The sequence below is a fragment of the Diplotaxodon limnothrissa genome, linkage group LG13 (assembly GCF_057381915.1).
Source record: "Diplotaxodon limnothrissa isolate DT_005_m linkage group LG13, D_limnothrissa_male_GT1.1, whole genome shotgun sequence".
Taxonomy (NCBI): Eukaryota; Metazoa; Chordata; class Actinopteri; order Cichliformes; family Cichlidae; genus Diplotaxodon; species Diplotaxodon limnothrissa.
In genome coordinates, this window is record NC_140608.1 from 16,185,175 (window position 1) to 16,200,529 (window position 15,355).

The following is a 15,355-nucleotide window of genomic DNA, read 5'->3' on the forward strand; positions in this document are numbered from 1 at the left end:
GAGGTTGATTTGCAAGCATTAGTTAACAACCACAATAATGCAGACGGTGCTTTTTGCCTCATTCTTTTAATATAACTCAGCATTTGGACTGTGGAGTCAGCATATAAACTGTGTGGCTTTTGACGGTATACATGTTTGGATCAGTTGAAATAATATAAAAACAGAATGCTGATGCCCATTCCCTGAAGTGTATGGAAAAAGAGGAGGAATGATCTGCTCACGGCACCCAGCAACAGGGCTTCTTGATGCAGTGCTTTGATAACGTCAGAGCTCCATCTAGGTTGCTTTGTGAGGTACTGCTCAATAACCTTGTGATTTAACATTGTGCTGTAAATTATCAATGCAATTTCCACTCATTTGCCTACACATCAGTGATGCAAAATATATCCTCGCTGCTAAGAACAGCCTGCATTCTGAGTGCTTGTCTCACCACACTTGCTCCATTTTTAGGCGACTTCACATGACTTTTCAATGAGGTGCAGTGGCAGTTGCACAGAATTCTAATTTGGCTTCAATCTAAGTCATTAGGAGAGTCAACAGGAAGCAAACAGATGGCAGAAGGAATATGATGGATAATTGTGTGTCTCAGAGGACAATTTGTAATTTGTATCTGATTCCGTGCAACCCCCTCATTTTCTTAATGAAGGACTAATTGAGTTTTTTACATTGGCTCAAGCATATGGTCCCACCAATAGTGAAGGGTTTCTATAATGGTGGTAAGGAGATATCTTGAGGACAACGGAATCAATTTTAAAGACTGTTTCCGGATGGCCTAACATGAGTCAGTTTGGACATGGGAGTCTATTCATGAGCTAAAATATGATGCATCTTCATTACATCATAATCATTGTTATGAGTCATCATCAGTTATCATCACATGTGTTTACTTTTGGACCCTAAAAAGTAGTCTTCCACTGATACTCAGAGAACAAAATGTACTGTCCTGTTTGAGTAAAAATAAAACTTGGTAGTCGAATCTGTACTCTGAATAAATGTATATTTGATGTTTTTATATCATGTTTTCCTTATGTGCTCCACTGTTACACATTATGACTGACTTCCTTGGACTTTTTTGTTGTTTTGTTTGTTTATTAGAACGTTTCTTTCTTTCTTTACTGCAGTATACTCATTGTTAATTAAAGTTATGTTCCTTTTTTGTACAGAACAATCCATAATCCATCAGAAAAGCCTGTGATCATTTTTCTGCATTGATGTTTATGTTTGAATAACAAAGCAGCGAACGGGGCCTTTAGCACAAATAAGACTTTGTTCAGCTATTAATTACAACACAGCTTTTTTTTTAGCACATTTTCATTCTTACCCTTTTTAAAGACAAACGTCTAGGTTTTTAGGATCTTTAAATATATTTCCATTGTAATTCATGACTTGAACATAAGTCCTAAATATCTAAAAAGGTACCTACTACCCAGAAATATGACTACATTTGACCAAAATTTGTCAGCCTCAGTAGCATAGCTGTTGAGTAATGGATCAAAGTCAAGCCTGAGCTTGAGGGGTATTTCTCTTCCTAGTCTGTATGGACCGTTGTCTCTATTTTTTGAGAAATTACACTTTTCAAAGTGCAGCTGTAATGAAGTGCTTCTCATTAAAAGCTGCGTTTGTGACAGTCAGTCAGTCAGGCAGGAATGCATGGAGGGCAGTAAGTGAGGTACCCCTGATAGAAGCTACTCATAGCAACTTTGGAGTAAAGGCTCATTTCATGCAAGGTTAGACACATCTGTCATTGGACATGGGTCTGGCTTTTACTACCTTTCAATGAAATTACACATGGAATGTGTCCACATATTGAAGATGGACCTGGAAACGGAATGTCTACCACTGGACTCTGTGGCTGCCGTGATCACTTTCAGTGTTAAAAATCCACCGTAGGCAGCGAATCAAAGTCGAATGTTGACAAAGGTCATGGATCCAGGGAACTTGTGCTCTCTTTGATAGTGTGCAAAGTCTTTGTTTGTAATGTGTTTTTGATGCAGTCAGTAGTCACACATTAATTAAATCAAGCATGAATATCTTTGTAAATATGCCCACTAATTAAGCTTTAAGCCCCAAAAATCAGGCTCACATGAATAGTTTGCTCTGGGTTTAAAATATAAAAACACCAGGCTATTCTTCTGGTGTAAGCATCATATGTAATAATCTGCAGAGGTTACAGTCCTGTGGTGACAAGGTCGGTGCTTCCATGTCCATAATCTGAGCAGACATTTTGTAACATTTTGACCAAATACATATTTCTCATTATTGTTTTGGCTGCTCCACGGTTGTCGTGGCTGGTTCTGCATGCAGCACTGGCTTTTCTAACAGATGTACCTCTGGAAATCTAACTGGAACAAAGGCGCTATTTTTCTTTCCATTCCAGAGTGGCCACACATATCTCGCAGTAAGATCAACTTGAGACTAGCCACTCAATCATTTCAGCTCCTTAAAGTTGAGAGGAAGGTACTTTTGCTCAAAAAAGCCTAATCTGATTCTCAACCTCTTTATTACTCACCTGATTTGTTGATAATCCCAGACGGGCAAGCAAAATGGCTGCCATTACAAAACTGATGGCACAGCATGGTAATAGAATTTGCTTGCACCTTTTTAAAGGATCCATTTTATTTTTATTTTTTTTGCACTTACTGAAAATAATTGCAGTTTTGATGCTGCATTACTGAATGGAATGCTAATTCTGCTTCTTCAGTTAGCAAATTAGGAGCTTTTAAAAATGTAAAACGCAAGAAGAGTGTGTGCATTAATTTGTCTGAGGTTTTGTGTATGGATTTGGTAAGAACTGTTGATAGATAGATAGCATTCCTTCAGTTATCAGTACTTTTATGCATTAACTATAAACCAAACATATTAAAAAAAGTAGTTAAGGTGTACATTTGCCATGGCCCTGGCCCCATGTTAAAATGTTGTAGACAGAAAAAAGCAAAATGTGGTTATCACTGATTTATTCACCAAGGACTTTGAAGCAAATAGACCTCCTTTAAGCCAAAGGAATTCCTCCACAAAAAATGTTGCCTATTTCTGGAAAGAAATCCCAGTATTTCTCATTCTGAAAGTAGTTGTATTGCGTTTCTTGTCCAAAAATTGCATGCTTTGCCAGTGAAGCATTACATCGAGGTTATGTGCAAGAAAAACTAAGTGAACGAATCAGTCACTGCAGGGTAGCAAAGAAAGGTAACAGTGATGGATTTCTCTAAATGGCATTGTCTTTCCTTTGTTGCGGAAGCATGATGGATATCAACAATAAGTATGCTCTTTAGTCCTGACTGAGAGAGAGACATCTCATAAATCTTAAACTTAATTTTCTTTCAAGCACACATTTTAAAAGTTCTAAATACTGGACCAAACTTCAAAATAATTCTGTCTGAAATGGAAGAAATGTTTTCAAGTAATGACATGCTAAATACATCAACTGCGCTCTCTGCCTTGTAACACAGTGAAGACACATTGTTTTGGGGTGTCTTTGACAAATGACAACAGCCTATCCCTCCAGTTATTAAAAATCTGGTTTCTCTCTCATATTCATCCTTACATGGCTACAGGCTTGAATACAATCCCAAGTAGTTCAATTATACCTTATTTCCCTGTACTTTTCTGGTGTCGTGTTTTGACATCTTGCTTCTTTTCTTTTTTAATATAAATTCGACCTCAGGCTGTCTAAACACAACATTAGGATTAACATCTTGGCTTTGTGGCATCAAAAGAGGCTCCAATCTCACGGACTTAAAACTGAGATGTCTTCTGCGCTAAATCAGCCAGCGCTAATTTGTGTACCAACAGGTTGAGCCTTTTTAATAGCTGCCTGTCCAGACTGATTTAGAAATAATCACTCAAATATCAGCCACAAAATGATGAATCTGTGACTTCGAAGAAAGACTTGTATTTAAAAATGTGTTAAAAATGTGTGTGTGTGTGTGTATACTTGCGCTGTAATAATTGCCATCCAAATATCTTACTGACACCACTCTTAATGACATGCTGCAGTGCCTTTGTTGCACTGTTGATCATCAGCTGCTGATTAGGTGTGACTGGCTGCAAGGCTAATATCACCGCTGAGCTGATCAATGTTTCGCAAAGGCACATAATCAACACCATGAAAAAGTATGATAATCATCGATGATTCATGAAGCCAGCGATGTTGATTGGTATCTAAAAATGACAATACAGATTGTCACAGCCCCTGACACCATATGTCCTTTTTGATACCTGAACTGACACCAAGGTCATTATGCTTTGCACCTTTTTGTTTTTTAATCATTGCTTGCACTGAATGCTACTGTTGGAAATGGATATTCATTCAAAAAGACGCATCACTTTAAGGGCACCCAGCTAGCCCCACTGAGCCAAGCGGCAAGCGAGTTTTACTGTATGCCGTCGTGTAGATTTTAGTGTTTTCTTCCATTTGTATGAAATAATTAAAAAGCAGCGCACGCTGTTATTTTTAAAAAATTTCCCACAAAGAAGCAGGCATTCAGACTGACTAAATCAGACAGGCCTTTTATTCTGCCAAATGAGGAATTAGTTTATGATTCAAGACACCACAGGGTAGAGCATGAAACACTGTAAAGCAATAACATGTCAGAGTATCTGCAGCAGTTAGCCTTACACGGCTGAACGTTAGATGAACTGCCTGCTGTTTGTCCAATCATCAGTGTACCTGCTCATTCTTTGTACGACAAAGAGTTCACATTGTGCTTTCTACCTAATTTCAGCAAAACAGATGTGGACATGATCAAATCAGACTGAAAGACCTTTGAACAAGCTTCTAAAGCGTGTTACTTTGTGCAGTCACGGTCCTGAAGATCCCAATCAGCATCAAACGGCTGCGATGTTTGTTTCTACCTGGCGGCTTTCCCTCCTTTCATTGTACCCTCTTAATATTCAAATTTTTTATGCGAGCACAAACACAGTGTCCTTGATGCTATACTGGGTAGTGATGTTGTTTGAATCTAGCTGCCCTGATTTCTTTCTTTATTTTTCTTAATCCAATCACGGAACATGTTTGTTGATGTGATTTGGTTAATGCCAACAGTCTGATGCGCGGATTAGACAACTGTCTTTTCTGTACTCAAGTGATTTACCGTATAATTAGTCATAACATTTCTAACTTTCTGTGTAACGTGATCAGATCAGATGACAGATTTCTCCCTCTGTGGCTCACTTTGAGGGAGGTCAGTCTTTCGAGGCTTTCGGCTTGGTGCTGGGATTTAGCAAAACGAGGCTACAAACTCTATTAGGAGAGATCATTTAAGCACTCCTATCAATGGCTGATGCATTGTATTGTCTAATGTACTAACATAAGTTATGTGTAAATCTGTTGTTAATGCATCACCTGCATTGCCTATTTGCGAATGATAAAATCACCTCATTAGGCTCACACTGCCATAAGTAATGCTAGATTTTAATTAAAAACAAGAGTTCAAAAACAATTTGCATGAGCTATTTACAGTATGATACATCTGCTTAAAAGAGCTGATGCAAATTCCTTTCTAATTGCAATATTTCTAGCATCACTTTTCTCGGTGTCGCTTGAAAACACTGTACTCATTGTCTCTTTGTTCCTTTATGGGAAGCAAAGAGGGCATGCATTGTAATGAATACAGCTCAGAATACATTTGTCTAAGCCTCTCAGTCTCCTGGACTTGCCCATCCAAAAATAAATCACACAAAGATGACAAAGTGTTGAGGAAACCGTGGATCAATAGCATGTTATGTCCATGACCCCCCCTCCTCTGTGGCTTTCTGATGGCTTACACATTTTTACTTTCATTTATTTTTCTTTTCTTTTTTGGGTGTGCAGGCGGGTGGGAGGGCGGGCGGGAGGGAGGGAGCTGGTCTAATGAAGTGTTAGTCTTTAAAAACAAACAAACAAACAACAACAAGAAAAAAAACAATGTGAGTTTATCTGCATGTTTGCTATGTGTCTACGCTGTGCTTTCAAGCTCAATTAATACTTCCAACTCACCCGTATAAATTCGTTGCATTGTTCTATGCCATAGAGAAAAGGACAAATTAAATACAACCTTGTGTGGTCTTTGTTTCTAGCCATGTACTGCAGTTGCTTCAAACATCCTGAAAACAGTATGTAATAAGCTTTTTGTTCTCAGAACATCATGTTTAAGCCTAGCTTTCATATGAACCTCTATTCTGTCCCATAGAATATGGAATGATCGGAGAGCATACAGTAAAAAGTCAGCGGCCAAGATCAGTTCATGACACAAAGGCCCTGCAGGAGCAAGCTGAATCTGCTAAATTTATGGCACAAACTGGTAATACAATAGTTATGTTTCTTGACTTTATTTTGTTAACTAAACTTAATTTCATCATGCATGCTCTCTCTTGTACTGCACCTTTTAAGTGGAAATGTTTTGCATTATTATTTTTCCTACTCATTCTCTATTGCTACATATGGACGAGGAAGAAAATTTCCCATTTCTCTAGGAGTATTTACTTTGAATATAGGACATAATTGGGTTTTGTGGGTCTGTTTGTTTTATTGTCACATAGTGAGTTGGCGAGTGGATTACTCATACAGTATATTCGGGGAACATTAATTAAACAGCAGTTTAAAACTACGGCCCAGATGTAGTTAATTATTTCCTCCAAGGCGTGATAAATTAAATGTCATTCGATGAAAAAACCCACCCTTTCGGCCAAATATGAAACACATACTTGGCAAAAGTTGAACTGATAGATGTTGCCCTTAGAGATAAAATGAACCTGTGTGGTTTCAGCAAGTGTAGCGAATTCAAAACTTAAATGATCTAAATTCATTATGGCTTTTACGATCCACCAGTTTTGGCATTTTTTTTTAAAAATAAAATCAGAAAGTAGTAAAACAAGTTAGGTACAAATCCAAGCAAAATCTTTATTTTGCTTTCATTATTTTTTAAGTATCTTTTGCTTTAATATAGCTAGACAACATTTGTTTTTAGTGGGTGGGTTTAGTTGTAGCTATTATTAAGTTTTTGGTTTTTTTATTTTAAGTTTTGGGAAATGTTTTATTTTTTTCATGTGTTGTTTCGTTTAAATTGCTGTCATTGTTTAAAAACTCCTTTCCTTTCATTGTCATTTTAATTTATGACGCACTGTACATGCATTCGCACCACTACTAACATATACTCATTAACATCTCTTCATTTTCCCCACGCTGTAGGTACGTTGTTTCCCTGTCGAGTTGCATCCGCTGTGCTTTTCTGTTTTCTCATTCTCACACAATTTACTCTCCCTGTACTGCCTCATTTAACAAATTGATCCACCTCTCAGTCTATTTTATGATCTACAAAATTAAGGGCAGGGTTAAGACCCCTATTTGGCTGAATCTATGTGTCCTTGTTACAACATGCTGTGAAACTACTTTAAATTCTGATATGATTTGATGACTTTCAATGACATAAATGTATTCAGAGCTGAAATTGAAAATATTTCGCTTTGTATTGAATTATCCCTCCAATGCATAAAGCCTCAAAGAAAATGAATTCTTCACCTGGATTTTAACATAATCGTAGAGCAATTATTCGGTGACTACACTCATGTGGGAATTTTATTGTCCACTCACTTGTCACCAAATTATTTATTCTTTTTCTTTCATTCTGGCTATTGTGGCTTTGGAAATCACCCCACTGCCTCATCATACTATGCAGCTTTATTTAGCATCTCATGGCTTTTTTGGGGTACCTTTTGTACCATTAAAATTGAAAGGCTCAATGCGGTTTCTTCCTTTTTATCCTTTAAGTTAACTCAGACATCTCCAAGTTAATGTAACAGCTATGGTCCTTTACCTCGCTAATCTGCTATACTTTCTGCTACGTATGATGATTTAATGATGATAAGTCTGCACGCGGAGTTAAGCAACTGCAAATTCTCCCTATAGATTTAAAGGCCTAGCCCATAAAGACAGACTCACATTCACATCCTGTGGCTTAAATACCACAGATTACACGTCCTTCTGGGCATCCACAATTTAAATTTAAGTGTACGGAAAACCTTCTGCTTTGAGCCACTCATGAAAATGGCTGTGATCTGTTGAATAAAATCAGCTAACTTTCTCATTTTCCTCCATCCCTGCGAGTTAACAACTTGAGCTAGATTAAAAAAGATTTTTTTTTTGAAGCCATTATCTAAAACACAGAATTTGCTCCAATGTTGTCAAGGAAACTAGATAGTTTGCTGCAGTGCAAGGAAATCCACATTTAAGACCCCTTTCTGAACTAACACCCATTAAATTCCATTTTTATTTTCTCAGATGTTGTCTTTTCTTGCATGCCACCATGAAATTTTGTTTTTGCTTATAGCGAATTTATTTTTTTAAAACATAATATTGAGTTCCACTGAAATGCATGACCTTTTTTTTTTTTCAATGAATTGAAAGCGATAGATGTAACCCTAGTGTCTACTGTTCATTTTTTCCAACCATAGCTGTACCTTTTCTGTGATCTTTGCATGAATTTGGTGTAAAAAGGCAGATTAATATACAAATTACTCCTACACTGGAGAGCCATTTGTTAATGCTACTACTCCCAGTGATTGCAGCCACAAAAACACTTTTATGCTGCCTGCAAATGGAATCACGAGTCAAAAGAATTAAGCTGCCAATTCAGTATTCATCAAAGATCACATAAAGGTAGAATAGACTGTATGCTAAATTTCTTCTTTAGGACCTGACCTCACCCCACCCCGACGTTACTCATGTTGGCTCCTCCCTCTTTTACTCAAACCTGCCCACATTGCCCCACCCCGCCCAGTATAAGCGGTATAAGCCCCAGGACCATACTACTGCATTTAACTAGTGTCACCCTTCTCCCACACAGGTGAATCAGGTGCAGAGGAGTGGTCCCAGTGGAGCTCATGCTCTGTAACATGCGGTCAAGGGTCGCAGGTGCGAACAAGAACATGTGTCTCACCATACGGAACACACTGCAGCGGCCCTTTAAGAGAATCAAGGGTTTGCAATAACACTGCCCCTTGTCCAGGTAGTGTTAGCCGCAGATTCTTGAATATTAATGTTTTGCACCTTTGTTGTTGATATGGGAGGAAATGTGTTGTTCTGTTTTAACAAATTTCTGAATGTGTCTATATTTCCAAATGTATGCAGTAATAATATAATGAATCTAATGCTTTGTTTCTTTGATGTTATTTTGTGAATGTTGTTTTTCTTTTTTCATTATCATTTTGAGTTTTCCATTTCATATAACTGTGAATCAATTCATCAGCATTGAAATGGTTTAATGACATGTGGATCCACATGGAGCCCGGGGAGCTGTAGATACTGATATATCGTCAGCTTCATTTTCTTGAAGGTCAACTGTGCATTTTAAAATAGCTTTCTTCAAACACCCTTTAAGGCATTTCTTCCTCAATCCATGATGGCATGGCAGATGAGTCACTGGCACTCAGGTATCAGCATCAGATTCTTTGCTGGCTGGTGATTGCAGCATGAAAATGTTTGTCAGAATGAATCTGGTAGAACAGCGTGTCACAAGTAACCCCTGTCAATTTTTATTTTTTTCTCCCTCTTTTTTTACTCCCACAAATAAGTTGATTTAGCTTTCGGGTTTAGTCAAAGTATCTGATGGCGATCATAAACACAGTGCATCCGAGACCGCAAACTCCTAAGTAATTATGGCCGATCAAAAACACTGCAAGCTGCATCCTCTGACATTCTGATTAGTGATGTATTATATCCTATTTTAGATAGAGTCTGTCTAAGTGGGAAGTTGGTGGTTTTCAAAAGGGTCATTCCTTTAGTACGCGTCAACACTGAGAGACAGAAAGAGAATGAGTCATCATTATAAAAGAGCATCATTTCAGCCCTGATGTGACTCTTCAATGCCCAGTATTATTCAGTTCAGAAAGCATAAACCCTGCTGAATTATCACTGTGGTTCCAAAACTTTTTTCAAATAACAATGGAGAAAATCACCATAGAACTGTGCCTTGACACTTAGGGGAAAGTAAAGCAATTGGAAATTTACATTTTTAAAAGAGCAACAAGATAGAGATTCTAATTTGCTTTTCTAATTTTCACTTGTTTAATGAGTTTTTAGTTCAGACCGTATCAATGCACTCCTGCTGTGTTGTTAAATTGCTCTGACTATAATACTTGAAAGATGACGGATTTGCTGTTCTCTTACTTATACTTGAAATCTACCACTAGGATCAAAGAAGTTGTTTTACCAGGTCATCCTTAAAATACTTACATAGCACTAACTATACTTAGTTACCGTAGCAAACTGCTACAAAGAACTCCAGCCTGGCATGGGGCCACATGAAACACAGAGTATACATCTAATATTCTGTAAGGCAGACATATCGATTAGCTTTCTTTGCTCTCTGTGCTATGCCAAGCTTAGAAGAACACCTCCAAAATACATTATGCCTAAAGACACATCACTTCCAGTCAAAAGAAACCTTACCTTATAGTTGCCATGACTGAAAACAGCAATATCGTCTGTGAACGGCGTCCTGAGCTCTGCATCTTGGGATCAAGCATGCTGTTAGAAATCCTGGGCCTACATAAGTTGTGATGCCATACACAACATGATGGAATATGCCAAAATACAGCAACACATCTGCTGTATGAAATATCCCCTGGGTTGTAAAATGCTAGTCCTTTCACAAGCCAAGCAACAAAAACCCATGGCATTTTTCTGTTGAATCTTATTCGCTTTATTCTTAGTAGCACAGTCTACAGGAATTCTGATATCTGAAATTTCTTCAGTTCAGGGTTTTCTACAGCACTAACATTCAGTGCATATTTAAGGTTACTGTTAGATTCTTAAACTGTAGCACACAATAAGATATTCATCAGAATAACATTTTTCCTTACATATAAGATAAAAGAAAGTACATATGTCTAAAATCTGATTCCATCCTGAATAAAAGTTGGCATCCTCTGTTTTTTGTAAACACTAATATTATTTCACCATCAGACATTTCACAATGTGAGGTTTGGTAAAATCATAAAGAGCTATACCTTTGACATTAAACCCCTCTGGCTTTCTGTTACTTAAGTTCAGTTAGCCGGCAAGCTTTGCAATGTAAATCCACAGGAAGGCTCTTTGATGCCATCCCTTTGAACACGAGAAGGAAGCATAAACTGTGCTACCTATCTGCATTGCTATGAAGTGTCACCCAAGGTAACAGGTTTATCTTCTTTTTTTTCTTTTTTTGTGTTGTCAATTTTTTTTTAGGAAGGATTATATTCTAAGTAAAGCTAGCTACATCATCAGGTCGGGGTTAATAATTTAAAGTTAGGTTGTTTAATGCCGCTCATACACTCCATAGCTGTCGCTAGCTGCTAGGTTTCCTGGTTTGGTTTGCAGGATATATTCACCTATGTTTAGCATGGGCACTGAGGACAATTACAATGGAATAAAAAATGAAGTGTGTAAAAATAGAAAAATAAGTGGAGAATAAGTAAAACACAGGTCAAAAACCTACACTTTAGAATCAGTACAAATATGTCAAGATTTTACATGCATGATAATGTATAAAATCTTGTTTAGACATTTTGGTTGACAGGTCTTTTTCTATGAAAAAACCCTCTGAATTTAACTGAATTACAGTGTGACAGATGCAAATCTACTCCACTACAGAAGCATTGATTGGGTTATCTGAAGCTACTTCAAACCACTCTGTATCAAAAGAGAAGGCACTCAGAAACAAAATAATAAATACTGTATGGTGACTACAGTTGGGTAAAAGGAGCTAGCTAGCAAGTTAAAAAGGTTAAACTTCACTGGAAAGCAATGAGAAGGCCACCCAAATCCCAGCTTACCTCAAATTAATGAAAACATTCTTGGCAAATGCAGTTGCTTTGTCCATCATCTTGTAGTGGTCCAGGAATTTCACCTCTAGCAGACCAATAGCATTGCTCATGGACATCCCTGTAAATCATGGCTGCAGTTCAGAGAAAAAGTACACAAAGGGACAGAATCCTATTCCATCTTTGCTAGCTGTGGTGACTGCAAGCTTTGAACTCGAATATTTCAAAGTAAAGGCTTCAGTCACCATGGGCCACTTAGCTAAGAGCATCAAAGTAGCGCCTAGAGGCACGGGCCGGGACAGACGGTAGCTTGCCTCATGGCGGACCATAGGCTTGATCCCAAGATCCAACTACTCTACAACTGATCCCGAGATCTAAAAATTTGTACTGCGGGGACTTTAAGCTTCTGCACAAGCTGTGGACAGCGACCCTTCTGAAGAGGATTTATCAAGCCCCAGCGGCCACTGTCCAGCAGTCAGACATACATTACTAAGGTCTTAAGTCCTGTTTGTAGTCAAAAGATGATAAGACCACCAGATATGCTGTGTTTACAACAAACCTCTATTAATTGTGCGCATGCTAATTTGCAAGTGCAAGACATGAGAAATTCCTCCCACACTTCTGAAAATGTAGAGCCTAATCACAGCCACAGCACCGTCCATCTACTGCAGGTTTCTGTTTAACATTTGCTTATTTAAAACATTGGAAGACACACTGAAGCTGAACGCTCATTTTCAATAGCCATCAGAGCTCACCAGAGCCTATACTGCAATGTCATATAGTATTATTTTTTAATATTATGATTTACTTTTGAAAGTGGCCACCTTTCCATTTCTCTCATGCAGAAAATAATCAAGTTAGGTAAGGGTGATATATTAGAGCATAAATATAAGTTTGAAGATTTATAGATAAAAACAGACATTGACTTTTTGGTAACAAACACAGTTTCAGTATTTTCTGGGTTTTATGCAATGCACTTAAAGTTAATGCTGGGCCTTAACTCTGTCAGTAAATGTACTTCAGTGCTGGCATCAAGCTGCCAACAGTTGCATCAGAAACTAATATCAGGGGTTAAACTTTTACATTTTGAAAGCAGTGTGTTCATCACTCCATATCTCTGTGTACATTTAGGAGCACTGCCAAGACAAGACAGGTGGTGTCTTACTTCTGTCTGCCTCTCAGATTTCCACATTTCCCTCTCCAAAGTAAAACGATGAGCCAATAGCAAATATTCTCCGCAGTTTTATGAAGACTCACCATCTGTCAACTAGAACCCAGTTAAGCTTACACACAAACCAAGATGCCAGAGGAATGCTGCCTTTTGCCAGCTATTGTTTTAAATTAATTGAAAAAAAAAGCAATTATAGTTTAAAAGTTGCACTTTTGTCAAGAAACATTGTGTTACATTAGAAATATCTATATTTAGAAGCATGTTTCAGTGGAATAAATGATCTGAATAGATAGATCGGAGGGTATTAGAGCATTCGTTTATGTCAAACTCACGGTTGACGTTGAATGCTAGATAGATAATCTCACTGATGTTGGCTTTAATGAGCAGCGGTGACAAAATGTTGTTCAAAAACAACATGCCACAGATTTATAATTCAAAAGGAAACAACATAACCTCCGCAACATCATAATGTTCAATACATTTTCCTTTTTTTAATTTATCCGTCTTTCCTGATATGTAGTCTAAATATTGCACACTTACTCTGAGGACTGGAAGCAGGCTATAGATTGTCTGTTTTGTGCATTACCATGATCAGTATGTTAGTGCAATGACAGCTGTCCAGAACCATTGTCAGCCCACATTATCTTGAAGGTCCCCTGCTATTAGATTCTCAGTCAACCAAGAAGATTCAACAGACTGTGACATTGTTAGACCTGCTGTTCCTGATGGTTACCTTGGTTTAGATAGTCTGGACTCTTATTGTTGGTGTTCTGCACGTCGAAACTCCCTTGTCAGAGATTGACATTTTTATTGTGTTCTACCTGTGCTACTGTATGGCGCGTTGTTAGAGGAGCAGCATTTGCTGTTATTGTGATAAATGTTTGGAGGAGACTGCAGCTTATGGCTGAGCTAGAGAATAGCCCCCACAATGTCTGTGTGCTCTGTGTTTTACTTACATTACTCTGTTGCTAATTCTTTTGATTGATTTTGTTTCATTTATGGCTCAGCGCAGTTCGGTGAGGCCTTTGTTTATGCTGTATCAGAGACAGAGACATTGATTAGGCCTGACGCCTTTTCTGTGCCCGCAGTACACGGTGTGTGGGAGGAGTGGTCACCGTGGAGCCTGTGCTCATTCACATGTGGCAGAGGTCACCGCACTAGGACTAGGATGTGCTCTCCTCCCCAGCATGGAGGCAGGGCTTGTGATGGACCTGAGACCCAGACTAAACTTTGCAACATAGCCCTTTGCCCAGGTATCATCTGTCTGCTCGCTTAATCTGTTAGAAATCATTTTATTAACAGTTATGAGTAAAGCATGGACTCGTTTAAAAGATCAGTTCTGTAAAATGCAATACACCTCACATATATTAGTCAGTGCAATATTTTAAAGGTAAGTAAAAAAAGAAAAGGGAATGGATGCAGACTCTGAGCTTACACAATAAAGCGGTTTAGGTAACCCTGTTGAGAAGGAATACTGTAATACTGACGTCAAAATCACTTACTCGCAGTTGCCTGTGAATGGTAAGCAGATTAGTGATGATGAGTTTCTCCACACAGTAAATGTTAGCTTTGCTGTCCTAGCAGACTCAGTGAAAACAACTCAATTTCAGATGCTTTCCCTCTTCCCTGACAAGAAGGTAGCGGCACTGTGTGCTTTGAACCTCTTAATAATATGAATCTTAATATGAAGCTACTCTTCCAATATCTGTTTTTTTTTTATGTCTTATTCTCTTTTGTCTCTGACTTTATTGGGAAATTCTAGTTGAAAAAACAAACAAAAAACAAAGCAGACACCCGACTGAAAGTCTGAGTCTTCAAATTTGACAAGTTGCCCTGTAAATTTTTGCATTTCACATAACATCTGTTTTATTGGCTTTCAGTATGAGAGAGAATAGTGATCTGAATATTTCCTCCCATTTCTGTCTGCCCTCCTTTTCCCTTCACTTGGGACATGCTTGTTGGGTTGTGGTTGATGCCTCAGTGGACGGACAGTGGCAGGAGTGGAGCTCTTGGAGCGATTGCTCGGTGACCTGTGCCAATGGCACACAGCAGAGGACCAGGCAGTGCTCAGCAGCCGCCCATGGGGGATCTGAGTGTCGAGGTCACTGGGCAGAAAGCAGAGAGTGCCATAATCCTGACTGCACAGGTAAAAAATCCTGAGCCTCTTAATTCCATATCCGCTTTGATGTCTAAATTTGAAAACAACGATTCTAAACAGGGAAGAGAGAGAGAGACAAAAAAAAAGCCAGCCCGTCCCATATTGTCATCATCATTATTACAGTCATTACCATGTAGCACAATCTATCGCCTTTAACTGAGCTATCTTACTCTCCCTGATGCGTACAGAGAAGCCCTGTAGCAAGAATCAAATCGGCATTGTAAGAATCAAGAGTAATGTTCAAGACCGTG

At 38.3% G+C, this 15,355-nt stretch overlaps 1 protein-coding gene across 3 annotated transcripts in view; it reads left to right on the forward strand.

The window, feature by feature from the left end:
• adgrb3 (adhesion G protein-coupled receptor B3) overlaps positions 1 to 15,355 on the forward strand; it is a 119,162-nt gene that overhangs the window by 46,243 nt on the left and 57,564 nt on the right. For all 3 annotated transcript variants that reach the window (XM_085369372.1, XM_085369374.1, XM_085369373.1), the window contains exons 2-5: positions 6,168 to 6,278; positions 8,820 to 8,981; positions 14,035 to 14,199; positions 14,928 to 15,092. In XM_085369372.1, the coding sequence (XP_085225498.1) occupies positions 6,168 to 6,278; positions 8,820 to 8,981; positions 14,035 to 14,199; positions 14,928 to 15,092 (603 nt within the window). The remainder of the gene's footprint in view (positions 1 to 6,167; positions 6,279 to 8,819; positions 8,982 to 14,034; positions 14,200 to 14,927; positions 15,093 to 15,355) is intronic.